The sequence below is a fragment of the Rhopalosiphum padi genome, chromosome 1 (assembly GCF_020882245.1).
Source record: "Rhopalosiphum padi isolate XX-2018 chromosome 1, ASM2088224v1, whole genome shotgun sequence".
NCBI lineage: Eukaryota > Metazoa > Arthropoda > Insecta > Hemiptera > Aphididae > Rhopalosiphum > Rhopalosiphum padi.
Window position 1 is genome coordinate 92875719 of NC_083597.1, and position 13296 is coordinate 92889014.

Below are 13296 nucleotides of genomic sequence, written 5' to 3' on the forward strand. Positions count from 1 at the left end.
CCTTCCAAAAAGCAGGGCTTATAAAGAGCTTATTCGAATTTTCGTTATAACGTAAAAAAAATTCGGTCCCCCTGGAGTTCATTGTAGCGGGATTTTACTGTTTATCCATCAGATACTATTCATACCTACTTAATAATATACTTATTAATATAAACATTATTTACTTATTAAATATTAATATTCAATTTTTAGAATTTATACTTACAAACTGGTATTAATGGCAACATTTTTATACTTTTATATTATAAATTTATAAAATTTAAATATAATAATCTCAAGGGGGGTATTACCCTTTTACCCCTCCATTGGATCTACCACCGCCATGAATAGGTATAGGTATTTAATAAAAAAAAATGCCTAGGTGGTTAGCTACTTATTTACTATTTGTACATAATAACAGATTTATAATATTACAATTGATAAGTCTATTGAGCATGACTAAATTTAAATATTGTCTTGTTAAATCTAAATTGTATATTGTATTAAACAACTTTGTTATACACTTCTATTTCAATACTAAAAATATATCACAAACATTTTAACAATTAATCCTAAATTAAATATTATTTAGAAAAATGTGTATTGTCATATGGATACGTGCATTTTATACACTTTTTTCTGTATAACCTGCGCGTGTCTTGATTTCATATGCCTGTCGAGGTCCCTCTTGCGTACCAGGATTTTACCACAACAATCGCACCTGCATACACAAAATAAAATTGCGATTAAAATTTACATTAATTATATAGATTAGTATACCATTAATACAGTGTCCCGTGAGGATTTACCCATTGTGATATCTTCTGAAATAACGAATATATACCTTTTTTGTGAGACTCGCTGGGACATTACTTCAAATATTTTATATTTTTAAATTAATTTAATGTTTTGGTAAAAAGTTTTTTATTTAATTATATTAAAAAAAATCAAAGATAGCCATTTTGTACAGTTTATTTTTATGAAAATGATTTTCCTTTATCACATGATTTTTAATATTTTTACCTACTCGTTTTGGGAAAAATTGTGAATTATTTGATACCATATAACTTATAAGGGAGAATTATTGATTCCGTCGGACACTGTTTACCCCCCCCCCCCCTCCACCTTTGTATATGTATTTTAAAATACGTATATATAGTATCTATATATTAATAAAATGTATGAAGTGATAATAATGTATAAATCAAAACTAAAACATATAATCTAATCAACATAAGTACGTCATATAATATAAATATAACTACTTTTGGTAATATATAGACATATCTTTTAAATAAGTGAACTTAGCGTCATAAAAGAATAGCAATACGTACAGAATAAAATAAAATATATTGACTCGTTTTATTTTAATTTTTTAATAGTGAAAATACAATATAATTTTATTTTATTTTGAAATTTAGACTGCATTTTATAATATATTTACATACACGTACCTATTAATTAGAATATATATTTTAGTTTCGAATCACAATTATTATCATATTATACATTGTATTAAAACTTACTATATATTTTTAAATACATATACTAAGGGGGGGAGGTTAACAGTGTCCGGTGAAATCGATATGTAGATATTATAAACAGTAGCCGGCGGCGGAGTCAATAGCCTCCAGAATCAATATACGCCCCCATAATAGGTAAATGCTATAATGTTATCAAACATGTGATTCGCGGGCTAGTGATAAAACTTTTACAAAAATATTCTCAAAACTAAAAAAATATTAAACCATTACGATGCTAATGAAAATACAATGTTAAAACGTCAAAATTCGAGAAAAATAAATTCTACAAAATGGCTATTTTTGATGTTTTTTGGAAATAAATAAATAAAAAAAAAATTGTTTTAACTTTTTTATCAAAACATTAAATTAAATTCAAATATGAAATACTTGTAGTCCTTGTCCATGTGAGTCTTTAAAAAAATATATAATTATGATATTTCCAATCTTCATTACTTCAGAAGTTATCACAATGGGTAAATCTTTACGGGACACTCTGTATAGTTGGGAAAAAAAAATGTATGAGCATACTTGTAAGGAGTGTCTCCTTCGGCGTGCAATCGCACGTGTTTATTCAAGTTGCTTGGGTCGCCGAACGGTCGGTAGCAATACTTGCATTTTAATGGCTTAAAACCAGTGTGAGTTCTATATTAACAATAAAAAGAAAAACAATTTTATATTTTTATGTCATATATCGATATATCCATGTATATTGCATAAAACTTAATTTTTCATTGTTGTTTTAAGATTATATTTTTTGATAGTTAAAATGTATAAGACTATTAGAATATTTAACTTTAATAGGTTAGGTTAAGTTAGGTTAGGGTCTTTAATAAGGGATATATAATTTTTTAGAGGCTTCTAATTTTGTACCATACATTTATTGTGGCGAAACTCGAATGCTCAAGTCGTCTTTTTTTTCGATAGACCAAAAGCATAAATTAGTTTTGCGCTTTTGTATCTTAGAGTAATAATTGCATAAAAGTGAAAAAATATATTGTTTACCTGATAAATACAATATTGTACATTTGTACCCATTATACTGTAAGTTTTAGTTTAAAATAAGATACTTTTTATATTTATTTTTTAAATACTTACATAGTATTTTTATATTTCAAAAGCAACAGTGATCGAGTTCAATTGAAATTTATTAATATTATAATTAGGATCGTATCGTATTTTACTGTAACAAATTACGATGACAGTAGATAATAATTTAAGATATAAACTTATACCAGTTATACTAAAATGGTATTTGAGTATTTGACATTTGTTTGAGTCAACTACTATAAAAAAAAACATGAAACTTGTACATAGAAAACAAATTTCCAGATGGGACTAATTAAAAACTATGGGCTTCAAATTTGTGGTATTCATTATAATTATATTAATTACTACAAATATGTAATTTAAATTTTAAATTTTTTAACTCATTTTAATATTACTTTAGAAGCTTAACCTAACCTAACCAACCTATGATTATGATTTTGATAAAATACACTTTCTCAGTAAAAAATTTATTTACAGTTATAGTTTGCTAAAAAGGTATTTTTTTTGCGCTTTTGTGTTGTGTTGGATCATATTTTGTGCTTATGGGCTACAGCCCATTTATTATAATTTAGGGCACGGATGTTGTTGTATTTGCAACTTTTTTTCTGCTTTTTCAATATATTGCTAAGTACTTTTTAAATGCGTTTCTTATAAGTACAGATTAAGAACGCTGTTATTTTTTAGTACAAATTTTGGTATTTTTTAGTCTAATACTGCAATCAATTTTACTAGTTTTTTAGTACTACAACATCCGTGCTCTAATTATAATATTATAATTATTACTTATTAAATATCGTATATAGAAGAAAATACCCAATACTTTAAATCCTTAGTATCAATAAAAAGTTATAAATAAAATAAATATTTTGTTTAAAAAAAGATTCAGATTTTGAAAATAATAGACTTATGAGTTCTTAATCTTTTTAAATATACGTATGTACCTACTGCCGAAGCAAGTAAATTAAATTAAATTAAATATTTTTAATAATATCAGTTTAATGAGAACTTTATGCAATGATGCAAAAATTTGTTTCAGCAAAATATTAAAAAGAAATTTAATTGAATACTTATAGAATTAAAATAAATATAATTTTTTTATATCATTTATATTGGGGTTCAAAAATTGTAATCCATATTTGTCTGTGAAAATAATATTTAAAATGACTAAAACGGCTGCAACGGGCGTTTCATCAATCTCCGGATCGAAGTATTAATACTTAATAGTGTGTATTAGGTATATATTACATTATATTTTCAATCTTACTATATTTAATATTAACTACTAATACTTATAGATACTTGAAAGATTAAAATTTTACAATAATGTTTACGCTGAGTATGATTTGAAACAAGTTAAATATGGTTTTTGAGGATTAAAGGTTTAATAGTAGGTTAGTTTAGTATTCTAATATTCTATCGACTCTTGAAAATCAAACTGAATTTGGTTAATTTTAGCCTTTTCAAAAGACTATTTTTGTTTATAATTCATTTACACATCGTTTGTAAGTGCAGAAGGTATAGAATTGTATACTGCTAAAAATCATGTGTATGACAGTTTGATACATAAATATATTGCAGTTTTCAGTTAGATAAATAGATATCAACAAGATTGGAAGATATTAAAAATATTATGGTAACTTTTTTTTTACGATTTGATTATATATATGTATACTCGTATTCCCTTTTCCCCTCTTATTTCTTATGTTTATTTGTAAAAATCGCGGCCAATGGAGAAAATATTATGTTTTTTTTATCCTCGTATACGTATATTGATTATATAATATAATATAGTATATTTGTATAAGAGTTAATGATAGGGCGGATAGGTACTACCTATAATAGTGGTCAGCAAAGCCCTACTTCCACCTGCATATGGTACCGTCTAGTAATGGAATTTTGGTTTCGACTAACGAGGGAAACACAGAAAATAAACTGTATAAAACCGAATACCGGTGGGTCAACCAACAAACCAACAGAGACTAGAGATTGCCAACATCGCCATCCAATCATCAACAACAATGAATTGAATTAATCATAGGACCTAATCTGCTCATAGGATGACCGAAACGAGGGGGCTTGATTGGCGATACATCTCACACCTGATTATCCCTCATCTGAAACTGTCCCACAGAGATCGGCTTACTCCTGGCCCCTGTGCATTATTAGGATACTCACAGCATGGCTGATTACAGTTCGGGTGATTGCGATTGAGGCGAAAGAAAGGGTACACTGTTTGGGTCACCGCGCCGAGTCATTGATTGAGCGCGCCTATACTCGCACTGTCCGGGTGATAGAGATTGAGGGTGAAAATGGTCGCAGACAAGGAGTTATTTTAATGTATGTAGTTTTTATATTGAAAAGGGATATGGGGTCTTAGCCCCCACAACTCACTTTTTAATATTATATTTTCATAACTCCCTTCCCAATAAAAATCCTGAGAACGTCTCAGGAATGAAGCTATAATAATTGGGCTTTAAGCTAGTGTTTTTCTTACATAAAATGTATCACAATAATTTAAATGTGTGCACCTGTGGGATATAATCGAGAATGTAAGAATTAATAATAATATAAAAATGATTGGTTAAAACAGAAATATACTATTATAGTATAGTTGCAACCTAACCTGATGTGAATCTTGAGTCCGTACTTCCTGGAGTAGACTTTTCCGCAGTATATGCATAGGTGCCCTTGGTCGGAGTGCCCGAGATTGCTGACGATGGTTTCCATCTCAGCACAACGCTGGTTGAAGAACACTGAGTCTTTACCGCCGATCACTTGTCCGAGTTGTTCGTCCTGCAGTGGTGTTTGGTCGGACGACGAAGATGACGGCGGTGCCGGTGGTTGTGGCCGCAGTGGTGATGGTGGTATCCGACAGCCACCACTGCTGGCCGACGACTCGGGCGAGTAAGGTCGGAATGCTGAGTCTGCAGAGGAGGACGATAAGGGCGTCTGTGATTCGGCCGACGTTAGACTGAACCGAAACGACGCTTCGATCGTCTGGCTGCTTCCGCAGTGGTCTGCAGTCAGTCTGGACCAAAGTTTAGCGCGCGGTCGTTTATCGCAGTCCAGTGCCATGTGGATTTTCAGTGGGTTGGGCTTTTCGCACGTATAACCACACTTGTGACACACATATTTTCTCTCGTCTGGTAAAAAAATGATTTACCATAGGTATATTGTTAAAATTATGTAAAACAAAATGTTTTTAAAAATGTTAGTGTTTTTTGAAATAATAATATTGTCTTACGTTAATAGGATAAATAAATTTATCATATTCATACTGTTGGTTTATTTATGTTTCTGATACATTGAATGCACAATATAGGCTCGAAGAATATAAGACTTAACCTGCGGCCGCGACGACATGTCGAATAGCTCACCTTTTATGTTGACGGGTGTGAGAAACGGCACGTGCAGCATGAGTTGGAGATCAGGTGGGAACCACATCTTGAGTGGTTGTCCTGGCATTATAGCGGTGGTGGTGTATAGCCCTACGGCACCGACCGCAAGAAGCGACAACCGGCAGTTATACGCATGACAGTCTTCGGCCAGCGGCACGGACAGTATCCAACAGCTGCAGTCGGCCGCAGAACAGCGGTGACCATTCATGTACACCAATCGTCCATCATCGTCCACGGACACTAAGTGTTTCTGCGTAGGGAAATAATATAATAGTGCAGTGAATCATAATATTATGTTGGTTTAGAAAATTTAAAATATAATTATTGTTTATACAATATAAAAATGTATAATATTCTGAGTACCTATTGTAAATTATACTGCACTATTAGGTATCTTATAATATATTGTACATGCGAATTTAGGGTTGGCGGTATTTTCGGTATATCGGTGATTAATAATTACCGGTATTCGGTATATTCAGTGTTTAAGAATACAGTTATACTGAGTTTCGGTTATTAACGTTATTACAAAAAATATAGTGCCACGATAATTTTCGAAAATACCGAGCCAAAGTAATTACTAAAAATAATGTGTATGTCGTAAGTATTAGAACCTTATATGCAGTACTGTGTCTGCAATGAAAACTAGTACTGAGCAAGTACCCGAGTGACAGTACCGGGCGAGTATTGGGAAGCCCTACTGTAGTAAGTGCCTGTACTGGGTATAAGTACAATAATGCCAGTACAGAAAACCGTTATCATCCCAGACATGTGCCATGACTGGCACCAGTACTGTCTGCCAGTATCGCGCCAGTATCAAGCAGTACTGGCGTGGAACCGCGCTTGTTGTTAATTTCCAATTGGGTTTTTTGTTTTATGCCTTATTTTATTTTTTTTAAAACTCAATCCTCATGGTATTAAAAATATTTTGTAACTTTTTTTAAGATAATAATTACAAATATAATTTTTTAAATAATGGATTTGGATAAAAGACTGCAGTTCTAGATTCATCGAAAATATCATATGAACAATAATACCTATAGTATAGGTCCTATACCATTGATTCCGGGGGTCGGGTAACAACATTTGAAACATCATCAGTCCTAATTTTGAATTATGATTTAAATCATATATATCATTATAAGGTAACATAAACTGTATAATATATATATTATAATTTATAATATACAGGTATATTTATAAATGTATGACCTAAACACTATAATTACGTATACCTAAGTATAATTAATAATAAAAAATAATAATATTTGAAGTGCCATATTATGTAAACGACTAAGATATGATATTGCATATGTATTTGCATTATTTACTTGTGTATATGATATAATTATTGGTATTTAACTTGAATAAAATTCGATGATTATTTTATAATAGATCATGAATTATTATCGACGGACTAGTTGTATTTGTGGAAAGTATAATGAGACAATACTCAAAGAACATAAAATTTAAAAGCATTATAGTCAAATTAATTCATATTTTAAAAAGGTATTTAATTAAGGTGAGATGAATATCGGAATATTAGTTTAAATTTATGTACATACTTGATGATTGTCATATTGCCGAATACCTACTCATTTTTCTTCCCAATTTTATAGATTTGAGACTGTCAGAACTCCGGAATATCAATTTAAAAGTTAAATTTTATGGTTAAAAATGTTCATCACTTCATTAGCAATTATTGAAGTAGAAGACAATTGGAAATCGCTTACATAAAATAAAATTAATAATAATTGAAAATATATTTGATAAACTGATTTTAAAATGTAAACTTATTGAAATTTGAGGTGAATATTTGAAGTGTTATTACGCATTAACCTAGATATTCCTCCAGTTTTCTAAGTATTAGTTTTTTCTTCTAATTTGGTGGTAAGTTTTCTTTTATTACTATTATCTCATCAAAAACACTCCGTGTAAAAATTTCGCTTAGTAAAAAAAATCACTTAAATTACAAAAGTTGTGATATCAAAAATTAGCTAAGTAATTTCATAAATTCATTAATATAGAAGTATTTATAACTGTTTGTATTTAATGTACCTTGTGTATTTATTTAGTGCAAATAATATTTTATTTAGCTTGGCACAGTTTCTATTATTTATGTCTCTACAGCTAAGAAACCAAATGCACTATGTATCGATTTCTACATAAATATTCGCATCATTTTTATTATTATTAAACTATAGAGTATAGAACAATACAACTAACATCCTTCTAGTAACCGCCAAGCTAAGTAAAATATTATTTGCACCAAATAAATACACAAGGTAGGTACATTAAATACAAATAGTTATAAATACTTCTATATTAATAAATTTATGAAATAACTTAGCCATTTTTTGATATCACAACTTTTGTAATTTAAGTGATTTTTTTTACTTAGCGATGTTTTTACACGGAGTGTTTTTGATGAGATATCACTCATTTTTTTAATTACAATTTTGGATATAGTTAATGAGACAAAGGAGAACTTTTCGTTTAACATTTACAATCATACACAAAAGACGAAATCAACGTGAGCCCGTTGCATGGAGGGAGAAATTCGGGCGGCCAGATATTTCAACGTTGTGCCGTGACGACCGATTACGCAATGAGTGATTGTAACCGACGCGTGGAAGGAGAAAAATGGGCGGCCAGCACAAATACAAATATAGTGGAATTGTTGAAAAAAATAGCGTTTTGTTAAATAATTATGCCAATACTTTAGCATATAACTGATATAACTAAGGCTGAAATACTCCGATAAACTTTAAATTTTCACAGAATCATCTACACACCAATCTGAGCTATTCGTGAAAGTTTCAAGTCAATAGATTCATTAGTTTAAGCTACAGGGTAGCCGACATGATTTTCGTAAAATAACATTGGTTAAATACAAGTTGGTTCTCTCGTGTAATATACACCGTCGTCGCCCGCTAATTTCTTTTTTTTTTACTTAGCTCTGCGCCGCGACCGCGGCGTTGGATTACTGTCAAGAGCGCCCGCGGAAATTTTCACCTGGTGGGAGGGGGGCAAGGTGTTTTATACATATGTATATATAAATAACATATAAATCTATAATATTTATAATAATATTTATTATAAATATTTTATAAATCATTTATTTATTTATTTAGATATAATATTCATTACTAGAGTTCGGATTTGATGGTAAAAGCCTTTTTTTAATAATAATATTAGAAAAATAATTTTTATATAAAAATGTGTGTCATTTAATATTTAAGACAATGAATGTATATTTTTTTTGGCTTTTTTACTTATAAATACATTAATTTGTCAATTACTTTTATAATGGGTTTTATTATCGGTGATATTGCCGATATTTATCGATATTGCTAAATACTTTATCAAGTATTTGGTATGGCCAAATTTAACGTTTATAAAAGTACCCATACTACCTATCTATATATTAAAATATGTTCATAATGCATTGATACTAGATTCAAAATTATTCGTTAAACCGTTTTTTAATACAAACTAGTTAAAATATACAATATATAAATTATTAAATTTTTTAATAAATTTTGTAATTGCTTTTTTTATTAATTATATTGCCTTTAAATCCGAACCCTATTTATTACCACGTTAGGTTAGGTTAGGTTAAGCACCAAGTATTAATCGTAGCAGAATAATAAAAGTTATTCTTACAAAACTATTAGGTACAACACAAAAAAAGGTGGAAAAGTGGATACCGCTCTGCTGTACATTAGGTGTTGAGTGCCGAGTGGATCACTGCAATTGATGTGTAACATTTTAATTCAATGATATTACAACTCTTAGGATATTATGTACGGAAAAGGATTCTGAGCGGAGACAGTTTTTCAGCCTATACCTATATGCAATTAGTCATACAATTAGTTGATTTATTGTTGGCAAAAACATTGTATTTTTGTTTTATTAATATTTAATTAGTATAATAATAATAATAAATATAATTTATTCTATATTTTTACATTATTATTACATTATTCTTATTAACTTTTGGGTTAATACTACTTTACCATAAACCAGTGGTTCTTAACCTTTTTCGAATGACGGAACACTTAACATTTTACAAGATTTTCGCGGAACACAACCGTAAAATAAAATAGTAGTACATACATTTTTAATTTTTTAATATATTAAACAATGAATGTATTTATGTATAGCATAAAATTGTTTGCAAGCCATACATGTTAGTGTTAGTCACTAAAAAATAATAAAATAATAAAAAGAGTTAAAAAAAATTTAAAAATTTGAAATTGAATACTTTGTATGAGATATTTGTGCCTGATGATTTTTACAGATATTTTCAATATCTGGCCGTATGTACGATATTGCTACTCTCATTTCCTCTTCAATATTTGTCAGCCTTTCTCGTTTCTTTGTTTTGATATTCGTCAGTGTTGAAAATCCAAGCTCACATAAGTATGAGGTTGAAAATTGTAAAATTGTCAATATCTATACGTATGTTATCGAAGTATGGTGGAGATTATCGTATAATATAATAATAATAATGTATATTAATATATTATATAGTATACTGACACATTATATTATTCGAAAGTTAACGATAACGTTTTTGTGTACAAAAATAAACCAACAAAACCTAAAATGATTCTATTTTGAAAGAATTTTTTTTTCACTGATTTTAAAATTTTGGCGGAACACTTATACGAAGTCCACGGAACACCGGTTAAGAACCACTGCCATAAACAGTGTAAATATGTTCATGAATCATGGTATAAATAGGTATTATCTATAAAATAAACTATATATTTTAAAAATTGTATTGCGTATAGGAAAATGTATAATATAAGTAAAAGTTTTGGTCCCCCATGAACAATGTTTTTAAATTAAAATAAATCAATGAATATCGTTAAATAAGTTTAGGACGTTTAGGTCTGACAAAGATCATAACCATGCTCCAGAAATTAGTGGGTAGTCTCTAATAATAGTATATATTTTAGTTTTGACATTCTTGTCGGTCGATTGGCCCAGAACTGAAGTATACAGATAATAAATGATGATAATAATAATAATATAGACATTATCGATAATACTAGTACAATAATAACAGTATCTATTGTGGATCTGTTTTATGACCTTTTGGAGCGGTAAAAATGCTTTGACTTTCAACTTTGAGGGTGGACAGGGTTGTTTATAGTAGTCGATTGTATGTAAATGTAATCTAACCTTAGGATAATGGTTTTAAATGACAATAAAAAAAGTAGAATTTAATATAATACAATTGTTATTATTCGTTTAAACGTAGGTTAGGTTAGTAAATGTATTCAAATTTGAATTTCAAATAACTTTAAAAAATTTGTGATGATACATTTCTTAGATATTTTTGTTTTGGTATAAATTACTTATGAGGAACCTTTTATTTTCAAACATTATTTATAAAAATTGATCATTTTATAAATGTTTAACTGTATTTGGTGAATATTTAAAGCATCTATTGCTTATTGATTATTCGTTTTTAAATTTTAAAAGAATAACAAAAATTGTTTGAGAAGAAATAGTTTTGAAATCTAACAAAATTAACTTGGTTAGTCTAACTCTAATCCCGAACGCAACTAGGATCAGTCGTGCCAGTCATGTCAGATTGGTATACAAAAATAATAAATAAAAAACATATATTATTATAAAATCAATATATTCTCTCTCCATTCAGAATCTAAAAAGCATTCAATACGATCATCGTTTATTTTTATGAATAACACTTATAATTTTTTTTCTTTTTTTGTTTTTTAATTAATATCATATGTATACCTACTTAGGTATATATTTTTAAAATTTAAATACTTAACTATTTTTCATGTCCAAACTTAGTTTTTAGATATTGGAAAATGATAAAAAAGAAAGTTTAGAGAATTATCTACAATTATTGAGAATTGACTTTACATAGGAAGCTAAACGTTTAACTCTTATTTATTGGAAGGTTATATTTAATATTCCAATTATTAAAAAAGTTATTCTAGTATACAAAGAACTCCAAGAGGCATTTTAATCAATATATATTGTCTAAAACAACATTGCGTCATTGCTAAATATACATTTTCTTATTAGTTTTGTTGGAAGTTGTTACCAAGACTTATGTAGTAAACCCAATGTACGATTTGAGTATTTAATATTTACAATACTTGCAATACTTTTCAATTTTAAAGTCTCTGTTATCATCATATTAACATTTTCACGTAATTTATAAATAACTATTATTAATAGTTTTTTATTTCTATTTTTTTTTATTTAAGTATATCATAATCATATACTGCACTATTTTAATACGGTTATATTTGAGTGTTCACATTAAAAAAGTTAAAGATTTTGTGTCTGATGGTTAATTTTAAGCGGAAATTTAATCTCCCTCCATGCAGCTTAAAAGTTTATATTGAAAATATCCAACACAAGCTTTATATCAGGTTTTTGAAGTAGATGAGGCACTTACCGTTTTACTTCCAGCTGACAAAGACGCATTATCATTTCCTGATGACAACAAGTGCAAACTACCGCTGTAGAGAACATCCGTCACATCGATAGCTGTCGTACCGCAGTTGGCCGGTAAGTACGATGCGGCAACGAAAGTCTGCTTACTGTCCAACGATGGCTGATCCCGATGTTGCATGTGCATTCTTGTGGAGTCCCGCCGATTACTGTTAACGGCCAGCGTCTTCCTTATCATATTTATTGTTATTATCGTTATTGAAATATTATCGCGCGAAGGACCTGCTCGATGGATGATCGCTGGTCGGCAAGTGTAGCTGCCACCACAACCTGTTTTCCACATCACGACCCTTTCGGTTTTCTATAGGGTGGAGCGACCGAGGCTGCAAAGGCCCTTTGGATCCATCCCCACCCTTACAAAGGGTGTGTAACACCTTGCGGTGTATGAATAATGCTTTGCTGTTATAATATTATATATATATATAATACACATTATGGTATATTGTATTATATATGCTTATATGCGATGATGTGCGACTCCAAATTAGTCGCGGTCGCAGCTGACCGCCTCCCCACACCACCTAGACCTGAATTTTGATTTTTTTTTTTTGTCTACGCAGGGTGTTTAATATATTATATATGTATATAATAATATATACGTTTTGAATTATTCGTTGTTGGTAATCGCGGAGGTGCAGTGGTGGTGGCAGTTATAGTGGAGGTGGTTTACGATGATGGTGATGGTGGACTACTCGATCCCCGCGATTCGTCAGCCTTCATTTCGTGTACCGTAATAGGGGGAGGGAACTACCCAGATTCACACATGATCAAAAATATCATATAGTTTCGATGCATGTGTATTGTGTAAATAATTATTATTATTGTTTCTAGAAGTTCTCGGG

At 29.7% G+C, this 13296-nt stretch overlaps 1 protein-coding gene across 1 annotated transcript; it reads right to left on the reverse strand.

The window, feature by feature from the left end:
• Nucleotides 1–362: 362 nt before the first annotated feature.
• Nucleotides 363–12774, reverse strand: LOC132930119 (telomere zinc finger-associated protein-like). Its single transcript, XM_060995803.1, has 5 exons — nucleotides 12399–12774; nucleotides 5927–6197; nucleotides 5173–5692; nucleotides 2031–2144; nucleotides 363–700 (listed from the first exon to the last, which is right to left on the reverse strand). The coding sequence occupies exons 1-5, from the start codon at nucleotides 12735–12737 to the stop codon at nucleotides 586–588; spliced, it is 1359 nt and encodes a 452-aa protein (XP_060851786.1). The 5' UTR covers nucleotides 12738–12774; the 3' UTR covers nucleotides 363–585.
• Between the last annotated feature and the right edge of the window lie 522 nt (nucleotides 12775–13296).

Bases quoted from the DNA above. Each gene is read 5' to 3' on its own strand.
- LOC132930119 (XM_060995803.1), bottom strand. From the start codon at position 12,737: ATGTGGAAAACAGGTTGTGGTGGCAGCTACACTTGCCGACCAGCGATC. The intron at 6,198-12,398 runs GTAAGTGCCTCA...TTCCCTACGCAG, and splicing joins TGTCAGCTGGAAGTAAAACG to AAACACTTAGTGTCCGTGGA. The intron at 5,693-5,926 runs GTGAGCTATTCG...TTTTTTTACCAG, and splicing joins CACACCCGTCAACATAAAAG to ACGAGAGAAAATATGTGTGT.